This window comes from Telopea speciosissima, chromosome 8, assembly GCF_018873765.1.
Source record: "Telopea speciosissima isolate NSW1024214 ecotype Mountain lineage chromosome 8, Tspe_v1, whole genome shotgun sequence".
In the NCBI taxonomy this organism is placed as follows: domain Eukaryota; kingdom Viridiplantae; phylum Streptophyta; class Magnoliopsida; order Proteales; family Proteaceae; genus Telopea; species Telopea speciosissima.
The window spans coordinates 26,127,000-26,143,998 of NC_057923.1; the positions used below are offsets into that span (position 1 = coordinate 26,127,000).

Genomic DNA, 16,999 nt, shown 5'->3' on the forward strand with positions numbered 1-16,999 from the left:
CTTGTTCCAACTCTCTTTGGTTAATGCACAATCTCATCAATCCATCTTTCTTTTTTACAAATAACACTAGTGCTCCCCATGGGGATGAACTGGGTTAGACAAATTCCTTACTTAGGAGCTTGTGCAATTTCTCCTTTAACTCCCTCAACTCTACTGACAACATTCTGTATGGTGCCTTTGAGATCGGTGTTGTACTTGACACAAGCTCTATAGAGAACTTTGTCTCTCTGTTAGGTGGTAAGACCACTAAGTCATCAGGGAACACATATGGGGAGTCCCTAGAAACCTCTATGTCTCCTAAAGTTGGTCCCTTCACCCTTGTATCCAATATTGGCTAGAAATTCCTAGCATCCCAATCTTGGTAAACAAAAAGAGTATGCATATATGGAAGTACAAAGCAAGTGTATCAAGTTTACGAAATACACAAATACAAATCATACCTCCCATGCAATGGAACAGGTCTTGGTTCACTCTTTTATTTCTCTCTTAGAGAAAACAGAGGCAAAATTGTTTGAAACATCATCAACATTAATATCAACGCAGTGACTTAGGATGATGCTTTTGAATGCATTTTTTCCAACACTAACAACATATACGTTACAATTGGATATGTATAATTGTTAGGAGAAAATCCCCTAACAACATGCAGTCTGATCATGGAATTCCATATGAACTAGTTTTGTTCAATGACTATTTTGGAGAAGCTTTGAGGAGGGAGATGATATGCTGGTGATTTTGTGCTCGTCTTATGTTCATTGCGATGTTTGTTGAGGCTGAAAGTAGAGGTAGGGCAAGAATCATGCTGGTCAAGGATGAAGTATGGTTTTTTTTTTTTTTGTGTGGGGGGGGGGGGGGGGTGGCGGGGGGAAGAGAGAGAGAGAGAGAGACAGAGTTCATTGGCTCATTGCAAGGTCTTCTTTAGTGAATCAAAGAAAAACGAACATTTAAACCCCTGAAATCGTCTCTTAGATATTAAAAAAAATGCAACATATGCATCTTCATAAGAACATCTTAAATCAAATAATACAACACGGATCTTTATTTACAGATACAAGATAAGAACATCTAAGTTCACAGACAATTATTCAGCTAAAGAAGTTATCAGCTACCATTCTTAAATCAATTAAAAAAATCTGACACAATCTATATTCACTTCTTCACATCTTTCCAGCTGCTTGCTTAATGGAAAGTAACAAATTCATTACTTTCATATCTTCACAGCCTTCTTCATTGTCTTAATAGATGATTTGATGAAATTGTTAGTTGCCGCACGTTCCTCTTCTCCATCTTCATCAGACCCAATTACAATCGGCTTCTTCCGCATGCAATCGACTCCCTTCTTCATTCCCAATATCACAGAGGGAGAAGATGGAAACGGCCTGAAGGACCTGGCACTCTCACTCCGTACAAGCCCCCTCTCCTTACCACTCTTTTCTCTTCTTTCCTTGCCTTCAAAGCTCATGCTACCTCCAACGTCTTTACCTACATTATCCACTTCTCTTCCATTGGTTTTCTCACAAAAATTTCCACCATTTTCCTTCTCGACAATCTCTTTTCTCTTTCCACTGTCTCTCTGCTGGACTGCTTGTACCCCAGTTTCTTCCTGGAGTGATGGTTTCAGATCTGTTTTGTTTTCTGATAATGGAAACTGCAAAACTTTTACCTCCTGGTTCTGGGGGTTCTTGAGATTCAACTTTCTTATCAATTCCTCAGTCTTGCTCATCCCGTTTTCATCCACATTTTGAGGAGGCGAGTTCACAGCCGGTCCTTGCTCGGTGTTGTCTAACAGCATTTGAAGCCACTTCTCTACATTCCCCTTTCCACGTTGCTTCCTGCATTCTTCATCCTCCTCTATTTCAGGGCTCCGAAGAACAGAGATCCCCATGTTCTCCTTCCTTTCATCTTCAATCTCTAAATTTCGAAGATTTTCCTCAATAGGTATCTCATCGTCCACAACAGGAATGGGTTTATTTTGGTCCACAACCTTCTCTATATTAATAACTTTGATCAGTTCATTTCTTTCCTCATCGACATTTTCTTGCTTTCGCTCTTCATTAAGTGATAACCCTGCTTCAGATGCCTTCTGCTCTTCGTCAAGAAACACTCGCAATTCCTTCTGTAAATACTCCCTCCTGGAACTGATTCCAGGTAAGTAAAGAAGGGTTTCATCATCTTTTTCATAAAATATAGTATCATCATCCATCCTCGATCGCTTCCTTGCCTGGTCCCATTGAGGCCTGATCTGTTCCTCAATCTCGTTTCTTTGCTTGAATTTTATGTGGAGTTCCTTCTCCGAAGAATCACATATTGCTTTCTGAGCTTCGAGTCTTGCCATCAGAGAACTAGTTGCAGCTTGGTTCAATCTTATCTGTTCCTTATAAACAACACTCCTGCAAGACAGAAAAATGAGAGTAAATTATTTAGCACCAAGGGAAGGAATTGTGATTATCTTTTATTCTGTTTTCTGCAATCAATCTTACTGGTGCATGGCATCCCGAATCATCTTCTCTATTATAGCTCTGTAGGAGGACTGCGCTTCTGCAAGCCGCCTACACTTCTCAGCTCTCCTCCTACGCTTTATTAGCACCAATTCCAAATCTTGTAGAGCAACCCTTTCTACTTCATTCTTCTTCTTCATTTCATACAATTCCTCGTCCAATGTTCGTATTTCTGCCTGCATATTTTCTGCCTCATCCTTCTGCTTCAGGGAATCCCTGGTCATGGCAATTTCCATATATGGATTAGCAGTGATGTCAGGATTCTCATTTTCCTTTGATATACTCGGTCTGAATCTCTGAATTGAGTAGCAGTGTGGCTGATTGTTGTCGGACAAGAATTTTCTTGAAGCTGGTAATGTTCAGAGAGAAAGAAACAAAGAGGATGTTCAGTCATTAGGAAACGAAAAAAATGGATAGAAATAAATAATTTATTTTTGTTCTATCACTACCAGTTGCAGGGGAGTTTGGCCTGAATCGTCTGTTGGGATCAAAAGATCTTAATGCTGATGATGCTTCACAAGATTCTCCCTTGGATAAAACGATGGCAGCTGGAGCAATGCCTATTTTTCGCTTTGTATCAACGAAATGCTTTGGAAAAATATGTGACTGTACTGTCTGTGAATCATTTAATTCTTCATTCTCGCCTTCAGAGAATAAAAAAGAGAATGCTCTATACCTTAACAATATTTTAATCTCCATTAGTGAATTCTAGTTTTGATCATTGACAAGTGAAGAAAAAACATTAGGAGAAACCAAATGATTGAAGGGATGGAAAGGTATGAAGAAACTTACCTGAAATCAGAATTGGAAGAAGCAAATATGTTAAGGAACTGGTTTACAGAGATACCCAGCTGAAGATCCCACCAGGGAATGAGAAATTCCAACTTGTTGTGCTTCTTTTTACATACTTGCCATTGTAGTATCCTCAGATTGCTAGGAACAGTCCGTCCTCCCCCTGCAGCCCCAACAGAAGAACCACAAAACCTTCATATGAGAGAGAGCACTTGGGAAGTAAATTTTAGGAAAAAGGCTGATAAGCCCTTACTTGAGCAAGGAAACCAATGATCGATATTCCAAGAAAGGGGAGAAGCCGAATCAGCATGATAATACAGAACATTGCCATATGGGTCTACTCGAAAAATTTCAGGATCGAACCCAGCATTCCTGGAAAATGAAACTCAAGATAAGATTAAAAGTTCAGATTCAGTTCCATCTCAAAATTCCATTTTTCCCCCTCCTTTTTATGAGAGCTCTACATAAGGAGTTCAGGCGGTTACCCGAGATGGTTGAGTTGCTTCCAGAGGAGGCTGGCATAAATTCTAGGCTTCGTGGAAGGTTTAGCTTCAGGATCAATTATTGGGAACATCTGGTCTAACTCCCTAGCTCTCAAATCCTATACACATAAAAAAATACAGAGATTGTAATATCAAAACAAAATGAAAAAATAATAATTTCTAATTGTCGAGTTAAACTCATGATTAAACTGATCTGCACCAAATCTATATATAACTGAAACATGAATGACAGATTGACAGTCGAAAACTACACTAATATGATCCAATTTAAGAATGTCAGTTCGATTTTTGAAGTTTAATCTCCAAAATTATTATCGGTACAATGAAAAGCAATTTCAAGCAAACCAGAGATTAACATTTACACTTTACACTATCAACAATTATTTCCTCCATGAAATCTGAAATGAGAATCAAAGAAAAGAGGGAGATTTATTTACCTCTTGATGCTGAAAACTATAGGGAATGAAAGTGAAGGGAGGACCATGACTGTATGGACTGAGATGGACATCTCGACAGAGCTTCGCATATAATTTGGGGTAGCCGAGACCATCGTCGACTACCATTTCTTCTTCTGTAAACGACGATCTAGCCGCCATGGTTTCTGGTGATAACAAAAGTAATGGAGATAGCAGAAGGAATATAGCTGAGCCAGGAGACGTGCTTGTTGTGTTGTGTAGAAGAAGATTATAACGGTCGATTTGCTTTTGAAAGGCTCTACAAAGGATTTTTATTTTTTATTTTTTTAAATTTATGTCACGACAAAGAGGTGGGAGGTGCAACGGCTAGTCTCTAAATTTCACTCTACCCACCAAGGCACCAACATTCATAAATCCTACTTCTTACCGCTCGGGGCATTAATCGATCACCATTTACACCTAGGAAACTTTTGAAAAGACGTAGTTACCCTCCAAAAATCTCACAATCACAAAATTGCCCCTTCTCTTACGCATTAGTAAGGTTGCAATACGGTCAGGTTGGACCGGGTTTTTTTAAAACCTTACCCCAATCTTGCGTCCCCTTATCTGGGCCTAGGCCAGGCCCTCTCAAGGCCTGAAAATCCAACCCCACCCGTTCTTAGGGCGGGGTCAGGTTGACCCTGATTGACCCTAACCATTGTGAGGGGGAAAGGAGATGCAATGGTTGGGTCAGGTCGGAGAGAAGAAGAAGACTGATCTGGGCTGGGCTGGGCTCAATCCAAGGCCTCAACCCTAGTCCGGCCCATTTTTGACTTGAGGCCGGAAATTTTCAGCCCTATCCCTTACTCAAGCCACAGTATCTTAGCCCAAGCCCTATTCAGGCTCAGTGCAGTTTCACCGACAGGACTAAACTACCACCCCTAGATATAGGTATTGTTCATGCCAACATGATCCAAGACCCTTGATCTCCTTATACTCTGGTAAATTAACCTGTAGGTGCAGTATTTGTGTAAAATATTGTGCAGATCAGCTCACCAGTACCTCAAGGCCATATTTTTATTTTTATTTTACTACCCCAGATCCGACCACCAAACAGGCAAATGATTTCCTACCAAAAGATAGAAAAAAAACACAGGAGGAAAACTTTCTCCAAAGAATAAAGGGTAGAGACAAAAAGGGTTTCCGGCATCTAATTCATCCTTTTGGGTTCAAACTTGAACTAAATGATAAGATTAGTGAAGGCTAAAAGCTCCTTTTGTGGACATGATAGATAATGAATGGACTCATCACGTCAAGGTAGGTTGGGGCCCAGCCCGGATTGATATCAGGAAAAATTTTAAGTCCGGCCCAACCTTAATGCGGACCTGAGTGGATTACTGGACCCATAAGCCTATTTGAAATTCAATAGTGTATATTCGTTATAGAACAATCAATCCAATGATACATATTCCAAGTTGTGACACAGCGATTCAAATCAAATTGTGCTTGTCCAATCAAGCTTTTAGTCATATGAATTTCTTGTTATGTGTTTAATGGGTTCGATCTATTGAGCCACGAGGAATGCGATGAGCGACGAGATGTGCCGTTGATATGAGTTCCGGCAGATTCAAAAATACAAAAAAAAAAAAAAAAAAAAAAAAAAAGAAAAAAAAAAAAAAAAAAAAAAAAAAAAAGAGACATGACAAGCAAGTTAATGAAGGTAAAAAGGGTTTTTCTGGTTTTGGGGGTTTAGGGCTCCACTATGATTAGATGATTGTTTCTTCCACGAAGTCTACTATTTGTAAACTTCGTGTTGTTACCGTAGGAGAGTAATGGTATGCCTCTTAATCACCAATCTCCCTCCCCAAGGACCTCTCCTCATCTCTTCTGTTACAGGATAAGTTGGAGATACGTTAGATGAGGCCAACGTGGCCGCATCATCAACATCTCCCACTTGGCTATGTTGGTCGAATTCACATTCTTACTTTCCATTTTCGGAAACATCTATCATGACATTTTATTTCTGTTCCCATTTTCAAGAACATCTGTCATGGCATATTTATTTCCGTTCCCATTTCCAAGAACATTTGTCGTGACATTTATTTCCATTCTCATTTCTGAAAACAATCAAAAAATTTTTCATTGTCATGACAAGGAATATTCAGTTCCTATTCCAAACTTAGAAACTGCTCTAAGTCCCAAAAATATTTCAAACATTCAGTTCTAATTTCAGACTTAGATTGCTCTAAATTCCTTTAAATTTGCATGTTTAATGTAGGCATCCGCACGAACTTTCTTTGTGAGGGGATCGACTACCATGTCGCTCGTAGGTATATAAGTTATTTTAATCTTACATTTTTCTACTATATCTCGTATATAGTGTTGTTGTATTTATATATACTTTCCTTTCGAGCTATTTGCACCACTATGTATTAAGTTTATTACCGCTTGATTATCACAGAATATGTTATACCCGTACCCAAAACCATAGTAATTTAATCTTATCTTATGTGCCATGTAGATGAAGCAGCAACCTACGTCAGTGAGTTGTTATGATGGTCGTCAAACGAACACATGAGATTAGTAGTCGATGATAGATTCCTCAACCGATAGTGGGAAAAGTTCGTCGATGATGATTTCACCGACTATCCTCCTAGTAGAAATCCCGGTTGCGAGAAGTTCCAAAAGGAGAACCCAATATCTTGCCACCTAGATACTCAGTGCCTTTGTGAAGTATGCATTGAAATGAGGAAGCTCTTCGAGATCTGGGAAGACACACCTTGATGGACAAGGGGACTACACAAAGGTGAGCTTTCAACCCTTAATGTCATCTGTACATATCCACCCTGGAAGCCCTTGAAGTTTGAGCCAAGGCCCGGAAGGATTGGTTGTGGAAATAGCCCTTTGAGTAGGGATTGTTGATCATGCGGTTGTAGCTGTTGATGAAATTGCTCGTGCAACCACATGAGCTAGAATGCTCTAAATGAGGTATAATTGGATGGGACCCACTTGCCTCGTAATTTGGGCAATGAGTTGGTGTCCCCGAGCACTATGGACCCCATCCACAACTTTCCATACTAAGTGAGGTCAAGTTGGTGGGCCCACACGGAAGTGGTCATCTCTGCAATACCCAACCCAAAGCAATTGCCTCTCCCTTGGTGGTCATCAACACAACCTCCTCATTGACCTCAATATCATTCTCAAACGTCAGCAACCTAGGAATCATAAATTTGGAACAATATCTAATAGCATTCACTGTAGAATCCTTAACGACCAACCTCTTGTAACTCGTTAGCACTACTTCAAGGGGCATTATAACCCTCCTCAGATTCATCTCTGTAATTTTCATAAACCCACTGAGTATCCTTCTCACCTAAAATCCCAGACCGAACGGGCGGAGCTCCTGCATATGCCCTACAACACCCAAAAGCAGACCCCAAATGGACACATAGCGTTCTAACATAGGTACTTGCCAATAAATCCAAAAAACTACTTAATGCTTATCTGCGTCATACTCAAGAAGCTTACTTTCATAAATGGTTCAAATCCTGAGTTGTCGTTTCACCGTAGAAATGAGCAGAGGCTGCTGACAGCTCCAATAAGTGTTTCAAGAGCTTTGGCGCCCTCAGAAACATTGAGTACCGCAGAATGAATCCTTGCAATGCAAATGCACTCTTTCTCAGCTCCCTACTGCGATTTTACGAGGCGGGTCGCTCGATCGATGCAGACGATGAGATTCCCGATCACTTTGGGATTGAGGGTTCCGCTGTGACCGGTCTTCTCGACATGGAGGATATGTTTGATGCACGCAATGACTTTGTGAGAAGAAGGGTTTGCAGGCTTGTTGAGATTGAGGACTATGTACTTGATGTACTCATGGAGGGCACGCTTTAGAGGAGAGTAACCAGAGGGGAGTGGAGTGTAGTGGTCGGTATGGATGTTATACCCATACCCTAAGACCCTAATAACTTATTATTTATTTGGTGCCATGTAGATGAAGTTGCCACCTATGCTGGTGAGTTGTATGCGATGGTCGTCAAGCCAAGAAACAAGATCATCGATTAGCACACTAGTTTAGTCGTCGAGGATAGATTCCTCAACCGGGAGTAGGGGAAGTTTGTCGACGATGATTTCACCGACTATCCTCCAAGCATGAGCCCCTGAAGTGAGGAAGTTCAAAAGGAGAACCCGGTGTCATGCCACCTAGACCCTCAATGCTACTATGAAGTATGCACTGAAATGAGGAAACTCTTCAAGCCTTGGCAAGGCACGCCGGACAAGAGAATCACACCAAGGGTAAGTTTCTAATTTTAGTTACCACTTGTACACACTTCCCTATAAGCAATTGAAGTGTGGGCCAAGTCCCGGGAGTAAAAGCCTTGTGAACAACCCTTTTCTCCATGGGCAGTTGAAAGGGCGGTTGTAAGACTGGTGATGTAACCGGCCTTGCAACTGCCAGTGCTGTTGAACCTCTTTTGAGATGGATCTCGTGTGGGATCCACTTGTCCCATGTTTCGGGCACAGGATTAGCACCCCCGAACATGGTGGATCCCACCCCTCATCCTTCCTTACCAATTGGGGCCAAGAGTGTGGGCCCACAAGGCCCAATTTGGGGTTTAATGGGTTTTAAACCCTTGCAACCTAAGCCAAATAGCCCCTAAGTGGTCTTTATGTATAAATAAGGAAAGCAGGCCATTCATTGGCCATTTACTACCCTCACTAACCAAGAATCGTGGAAATTAAGGAGGTGAGAAAGGTGGGAGAAAAATTATGGAGTTTGGCCCCACTTGGAGATCAACTATTGGTTTCCACCCTTGCCCTAGGTAAGTGCATGGACTCCCCCTCTTGCCTCTTTGCACTTTTAGGTTTTTGGGATCCTATTGGGTGGGAAATGACCTAGGGTTTCACTTGGAACCCAAGGATTTGAATGTAACCCTATGCTAACCTATTGGGAGATGGATGCTCACTCCATGGAACCATCAAAACCTCCCTTCGAACATTCTAAGTGAACCTAGGGTTTTAACTTGCAAAAACCCTAATTTCGATTGTGGTGGTATCCACCCCTTTAATCCCCAAAATCCGCTTGAATAGATAGGTCACAAAAACCCTAGGATACCCTACCCAAGTCCTTGAGGCATTGAATCCCAAGTGGAATGGGTTAGGGAGGTGAAGACCTTCAAAACTTGGGTTTTACCTTGGGCGATCGCAAGGGCGGTTGTTAGGCATATCTTATACCTCATTTTAATGCATTATTTACTGTCATTATTTTATTAGAACAGTGCTACTTGGGTATTTTTTTTTTTTTTATCATTTTTCAGGTTTAGGGACATTTTGGTCAAAGTGGAGAATACATGTCTAATTGGACCACAAAATGCCAAGTTATAAGGTTGAAGAATTCAGCCGGATTAGCTTTCCATTGCGTAGCGTCAGAAGTCACTTGGTTACGAGCCGATTCGAGTTTAGAGGAGAAGAAGAAGAGAGAAAAATAAAGTATAGGGGCATAATGGTAATTTTGGTAAATCGAGAATCTTTCAAGAAATATTAGATATTGGACTCATATCGTCCAGAATTTAAAATGGTGCAAGTTTAATTCTCGGGTTGGGTCCATCCGAGCCCAGGATAGAAAGATATAACCTAAAAAGTGAGGTTGACATTCATGATGAAAGAGTAGAATAAAAAAAGGAGCAAAATCTCTCACTCTCTCTCTCTCATGTGATAACCATTTTTTGCAAGGCTCTTAGAAGTTCAAGGATATTATTTGAAGATGAAGACTCACTCTTTCACATGTGATCACAATCGGCTAGGGTGATTGGGTGGCGATTTCTTTGCAGTCTCCTAATCGAAGTTGATGATCAAGGATACAAGATTGAAGAGTCTCACTAATCAGAATTTGGGCCACTTATATTTGGTTCTATTGGGTAAACTAAATTAGAGTTAGTTAGTTTAGTTCTTTTTTTTTTATCTCCTAAGTTAGTTAGGATTCTAAGTGTAGGGATTTGTTTATTCTTTCTATTTTGTCAAAAGGGAAATTGTATTTGGGTTGGCAACTACCACGGTTTTCGGGTGGTTATTGGGAATTTTATTCCTTTTGTGAGAATAGAACCGTGGAGATAAGAGAGAGGGCAGGAAAGGAGTTTGAAAAGAATGAGAAGAAGGAACCGAGCAACATATAAGGAATGCAACCAGCCCCTCTCCCTCCGAGTCCTTTGTTTTCTCTTTTCAGTTTTAATTCTCTGTTCTAGACAAACAACAACAACATCAATGTCGTTTCTCTCTTTGGTTTATTTTGATTTTATTTATTGTTCTTTTGAATGCAGCAGTAGCAAGTTCTTCTTTCCCAGTTTCGTTTAGTTCCCTTTTTTGACTTTGTTAGATTTTATTTCAATTTTAGTTTCCCTTTTTAGTTGATAGCAGCTCTCTTCCTTATACCCGATCTCTCATCCTCTCCTTTTTAGGTTTTTTTAGATCTTATGTATTTAGGTTATCATATGTAATTTTAATTTTTAGAATCATTGTTAGGATTATTTTTACTTTTCCCATCCCTAAGATCATATTTGTACTTTTTATTTACCACTTATGTAATTTGGTTCTTCGTTGTCAGATGCGGTGAATTCGAGTGATGGGATTCAAGTGATGGAATCATCTTCATTGGGGTTGTGCAACTTCGTTAACCAGTTAAGTTCTTCTATTTTATTAGTTTTCTGTTTTTAATCTTTTAATTAGTTTTAGTTATCTTAATTAGTTTAGATCACTCAACCATTAATTTGTGTGCTCTGTCTTAGTGGAAATTAGATTAATCACCTCCCTGTATTCGACCCATAACTACGATTGACCCATACGCTTGCAGTATTATTTTAAATTCAAACAAGTTTTTGGCCCCGTTGCCGGGGAGGCAACGTAATTCAGTTTGTTACTAATTCAGAGTACTTTTGCATTACTTTCTTTAAAAAAAAAAACAAAGGATTTTAACAGAGTTTTAATTTTTGGTTTTTCTGTGCATGCGAGTTTGGGTGCAAAATTCTAAGAATCATTTAGAGAGAATAGAGTTACCAACCATGGGTGAGGAAGAAACTCCTTAAACTCTTAGGGATCGTTTCTATCCCGCTAGAACAACCCAACCATCATGTATTCGTTTGCCTGCTGCCACTGGGAATAATTGTGAGTTGAAATCCCAATTCATTAGTATGCTGCCCCATTTTCATGGGTTGGCTTTAAAGTTTACCTAGAGATTTTATTACTACATAGGATCAATTTACTATTGTCTTTCTAAAAAAAATTCTTTCCTTTGCATAAAACGAATAAACTTAGGAATGACATTCTTCAATTTAGCAAAAGCCAAATGAATCATTTTCCAAATTCATGGAAAGATTCAAGGATTTGCTCCAAGAGTGCCTTCATCATGGACTTCCTACGTGGCATCTTTGCCAAATAACTTATGAGGGAATTGATTACCATACCAAGCAATTATTGGAATCCATGTGCCCAATAGGATTCACATCATTCATAGATGAAATTGGGCTTGGGAGTTTTTGGTCGATCTGGCTGATAAAACTGGTGAATGGGAATCAACTTAGGAGAGTGAGAGAATAGTGTCAGGAAAGAGTTTCTTTCTTGAGGGAGTTGTGGCCAAAGAGGCTCAGTTGGATAGTCTTATTAAGAGACTAGAGGCCATAGTTGTTAAAGGTCCTTCCCAAGTCAACCAGGTAGGCCCTTGTGTTCCTATGTGTAGTTGGTGCCAATCTCCAGCCCATGTGATAGAGGAATGCCCCAACATCTCTGGTATGAATGGTGGCTATGAGAATGTTACTGCTATGTTTTAGAACAATCCCTATAGCAATACTTACAATCTTGGGTGGAGGAACCATCCCAATTTCTCATGGAACTAGGGCAATAACCAAGTAGGAGTAGGTCCATCTAACTTCTAGCTTCAAAGTCAAGGTCAGGTTGCTCCCCAGTAGGCTAACCAAAGGTTTTCCCCCTCATCCAATAACATTAGTCCAACTCCCCTACCCCCTCAATTTGTAAATCAGCAACCCCTTGGGTTCACGAAAGGTGGTGACTCATTCAGGATTAGTTCCTTGGAAAAAAACATGGAGCTTATCATGAGTATCTTTATGACTAGTCAACACAACTTGGAAAAACAAATTTCCCAATTTGCCACAACCTTACATGAGAGGAAAAAAGGGAAAATGCCAAGTCAACTTGATCCCAATCCAAGGAATTTAATTTAGCACTCTGCAACCAATCAGTTGAATTCAATTTAACAGAGTCCACAAAAAACAAATTCTTCTAATCAATACAATGCTATTTATGCATTGAGAAGTGGACGTGAGTATGTCCAGGATAGCCCAGATAAACCAAACTCCACATCCCCTACTGACCATCCTGTTGTAGTGAGTGATCCATCCCCCATTCCAGGTTTGTCTGATGAACCTGAAGTTGTGAGTAAGGAGCAGCCTAGTGAGCAATCTGAGAGACTTTATGTTCCTAAGGCTCCCTTTCTCAAAAGGCTTATGAATAACAAGAACACTACTGCCCTGGATAAAATTTTAGAAGACTTCAAGAATGTTCAGGTTAATATTCCATTATTAGATGCCTTCGCTCAGGTACCCGCTTATGCTAAAGTCCTCAAAGACTTATGCAATCAAAAGCGGAAAACAAATGTACCCAAGAAAGCTTTCTTGGATACCAATGTTAGCTCTGTCTTTTCCCAACAGATGGTGGCTAAATACAAGGATCCTGGCTGTCCTACTATTTTTTGTGTCATTGGTAACACTAAAATTGACCATGCCCTTCTTGATCTTGGCGCTAGTGTCAATCTCTTACCATATTCTGTGTACCAACAATTAGGGTTAGGAGACCTTAAGCCAACCACTGTCACACTTCAATTGGCAGATAGGTCAGTCAAGATTTTTAAAGGAATGATTGAGGATGTTTTAATCAAGGCTGGAGAATTTTTGTTTCCTATCGATTTTATTGTTTTGGATACCCAACCTGTCTCCAACATCAGAGACCAAATCCCAATCTTCCTTGGAAGGCTGTTCTTTGCCACTAGTAATGCTTTGATTAATTGTAGGAATGGTCACATGATACTTTCTTTTGGTAACACATCTGTTGATTTCAATATTTTTAAATTGGACAAGCAACCAACTTTGAATGAGGATGTTCACATGATTTATGAAATACCTGATTACATTGAGACTAATTTTTGCATTGATTTTGACTCAGGTTTCAATGAGTGTATGGAGCAATTGGGTGACTCTTGTCCACCTGGCGTCCCAAGCCTTTCATTGAGGAGCCACCCAAACTCGACTTGAAGGCGCTACCATCACACCTCAAGTATGCTTTCTTAGGTGAAAATCAAACTCTCCCTGTTATTATTGCGTCTAAGTTTACCCTAAGTCAAGAAATGGAGTTAATCAATTTGCTAAAATAAAATAAGGAAGCACAAGGATGGACAATGGTTGACATTAAAGGAATTAGCCCTTCTATTGTGCAACATCATATCAACTTTGTTGAGGGCTCCAAGCCTTCAAGGGACCCTCAAAGAAGAGCTAACCCTGTAATGAAGGAAGCCATGCAGAAAGAGATTTTGAAATGGCTAGATAACGAGATCATTTATCCCATTTTTGATAGCCAATGGGTTAGCCCAGTCCAAGTTGTGCCAAAAAAATATGGAGTCATAGTAGTCCAAACAGCCAACAATGAATTACTTCCAACTAGTATCCAAACCAGTTGACGTGTTTGCATTGACTATTATAAGCTGAATGCAGCCATTTGGAAGGACCATTTTCCCTTGCCTTTTATTGACCAAATGTTGGAATGTTTGGTTGGTCATGAGTAATATTATTTTTTTAGATGGACACTCGAGATATAACCAGATCTGAATTGCCCCTGAGGATCAAGAGAAAATGACCTTTACATGCCCTTTTGATACCTTTGCATATCGTCGTATGCCATTTGAGTTGTGTAATGCTCCAACCACTTTTTAGCATTGTATGATGAGTATTTTCTCAGATATGGTGGAGAACTTTCTTGAAGTCTTTATGGACGATTTCTCCATTCATGGTTCCACCTATTCTAAGTGTCTCCACCATCCCGATTGGTCTTAGAAAGATGTAGGGAGAAAAATCTGATTTTCAATTGGAAAAAGTGTCATTTCATGGTAAAAGAAGGCATCATTCTAAGCCATTTGATTTCCAAAGAGGGGGATCAAAGTGGATAAAGCCAATGTGTACCTTATTGTCAATTTACCGTCCCCCAAAACTGTAAAAGATGTTAGATCTTTCTTGGGGCATGCTGGCTTTTACAGACGATTTATCAAGGACTTCAGTAAAGTTGCTAAAACCGTAACCAATCTGTTGGCCAAGGACCAAGCCTTTGTCTTCTCTAAGGAATGCCTTGAGAGTTTTGAGCTTCTGAAAAGAGCGTTGACCACTACCCCCATCATTCAAGCCTCTGTTTGGAATGAACCTTTTGAATTGATGTGTGATGCTTCTGATTTTTCTATTGGGGCTGTTTTAGGGCAAAGAATCAACAAGTTGTCCCATGTCATTTACTATGGAAGTAGGACCCTAAACGATGCACAACTCTATTACACTACCACTGAAAAGGAATTCTTAGCTGTTGTATTCGCTTTGGAGAAGTTTAGGTCCTAATTGATTGGATCACGTGTAATCATTTACACTGACCATGCAGCACTCAAGTATCTCTTAGCAAAGAAAGATGCTAAGGCCCGTTTCATTCGTTGGGTCTTACTACTCCAAGAGTTTGACCTAGAGATACAGGATAAGAAAGGGACAGAAAACTCTGTGGCAGATTACCTTTCCCAATTGGCCCAATGCTTTGATTGATGAATCCCCCATGAATGAGAGTTTTCCTGATGAGCAGTTGATGGGAGTGTCTAGTGAATCATGGTTCGCTGACATAGTAAATTATTTGGCTACGGGTGTGACACCTGATCATTGGTCCACCCAAGATAAGTTTTGGTTTCATTCATAGAACAAGTATTACTTTTGGGATGATCATACTTATTTAAGACTTCTTCGGACCAGATTATCCGACATTGTGTTCGTGATCATGAGCAGCTTACTATCTTATCTTTTTGCCATAATCAAGCATGTGGGGGACATTTTGGTCCTAAGAAGACAACGGCCAAAGTCTTGCAATGTGGTTTTTATTGGCCGACACTTTTTTGGGATGCATTTGATTATTGCAAGGCTTGTAAAGCATGTCAATCTTTAGGTTGTGTGACCAAGCGGAACATGATTCCCCTCAACCCGATTTTGGTAGTTTAAATTTTTTATGTGTGGGGTATCGATTTTATGGGAGCATTCCTAAACTCTTTTGGGAATTTGCATATTTTATTGGCAGTATATTACGTTTCCAAATGGATAGAGTCCATAGCTTGTAAATCCAATGACCACAAAGTGGTGGTCAAGTTTCTTAAAGAACATATCTTTTCCTGCTTTGGTTCACCGCGTGCTTTGATTAGTGAAGGGGTAAACATTTTTGCCATAGACCCTTTGAGGCTCTCATGAAGAAGTATGGGATCACCCATAAATTGGCCACCCCTTATCACCCCCAAACTAGTGGCCAAGTGGAAGTTTCTAATAGGCAAATCAAATAGATCTTGGAGAAAACTGTTAATCCCAACTGCAAGGATTGGTCTAACCAATTGGTAGACGCTTTATGGGCTCATAGGACAGCTTTCAAGATTGATCTTGGTTGGTCTCCTTACCGCCTTGTGTATGAGAAGGCATGTCACCTTCTAGTTGAGTTAGAACATAAAGCATTTTGGGTCATCCAAAAGCTGAATTTCGATTTACCTACTGCCGGTGCCCATAGAAACCTCTAGCTAGCTGAGTTGGAGGAGATCCGTAATGATGCCTATGAGAATGCACGGATCTAGAAGGCAAAGACCAAGGCCTTTCATGACCAAAGGATTCTTAGGAAAGTTTTCACAGTAGGTGATAAGGTACTTCTCTACAATTCCCGCTTACACGTATTTCCAGGGAAGCTGCTATCCCGATGAGATGGCCCCTATATTGTGCAATAGGTTTGTCTCATGGAGCTGTAGAGATTCCAAATCCCAAGGATGAAGTGATTTTCAAAGTCAATGGGAAGCGCCTTAAGCCTTATTTGGAGTTGCCAGCTATTTCCGAAGAGGTCATGGATCTCCATGAGCCTCTTTACCCTGAGCAACTATGACCACGTCAGGTATATTCCCCTACCTTGTCCTACTTTACTTTACTGCTTTTTATTTTTCTACATGCATTGAGGACATTGTATCATTTAAGTATGGGGGGAATTCATTGAATTTGTAGTCTCTACTTTGGTTCGAGATGAGTTTTGTAGCCTCTTTGATTTATTTTTGAAAGACTTTAAGAACATCCAAATACCCTGCACTTTAAAGTAATAAAAATTCTGTGATGAGGAAGGGAATTGAAAAATATCTCAAGGTGGGATTTTAAAACAATTAAGTAAAAATAAAAGCCCTGTCTACTAAGGGAGTCGATTTTGTTAGTCATCTTGTTTACACGAGTTTTGTTAGGAGTTAAGGTTGGACCGTGGCACATTTGCATGATATAGTTGATTGAAAAAGAAAAAAATAATTTGATCTTTTCTCCAGTCTTGGCTTGTAGCCTATTTGGCTTGAGTAAGTAAGTTCGAGAGGTGTTTTACACCTAATTCCTTAAAGCCGTCTGGTTTGAGAGTAATTGGCCTAAGCTCGCTACAAGAGCCACTTAGAAAGCTTAAGAGGTCAAGACATTACACGGATTGGAGTAGTATGTTTTGAAAAAAAGAAGAA

General features: G+C 40.0%; 1 protein-coding gene, 1 non-coding gene and 1 pseudogene across 2 annotated transcripts; all 3 read right to left on the bottom strand.

The window, feature by feature from the left end:
• Window positions 1–981: 981 nt before the first annotated feature.
• On the bottom strand, window positions 982–4,422 carry LOC122672776. The gene is made up of 7 exons (XM_043870265.1): window positions 4,231–4,422; window positions 3,776–3,891; window positions 3,544–3,662; window positions 3,291–3,453; window positions 2,948–3,174; window positions 2,481–2,847; window positions 982–2,390 (listed from the first exon to the last, which is right to left on the bottom strand). The coding sequence occupies exons 1-7, from the start codon at window positions 4,387–4,389 to the stop codon at window positions 1,208–1,210; spliced, it is 2,334 nt and encodes a 777-aa protein (XP_043726200.1). The 5' UTR covers window positions 4,390–4,422; the 3' UTR covers window positions 982–1,207.
• Window positions 4,423–7,265: 2,843 nt separating this feature from the next.
• Window positions 7,266–16,999, bottom strand: part of LOC122672205 — a 34,457-nt pseudogene continuing 24,723 nt past the window's right edge.
• LOC122638467 lies at window positions 11,489–11,594 on the bottom strand. The gene has a single exon (XR_006329460.1). It is a non-coding gene; the product is annotated as a small nucleolar RNA R71 (small nucleolar RNA).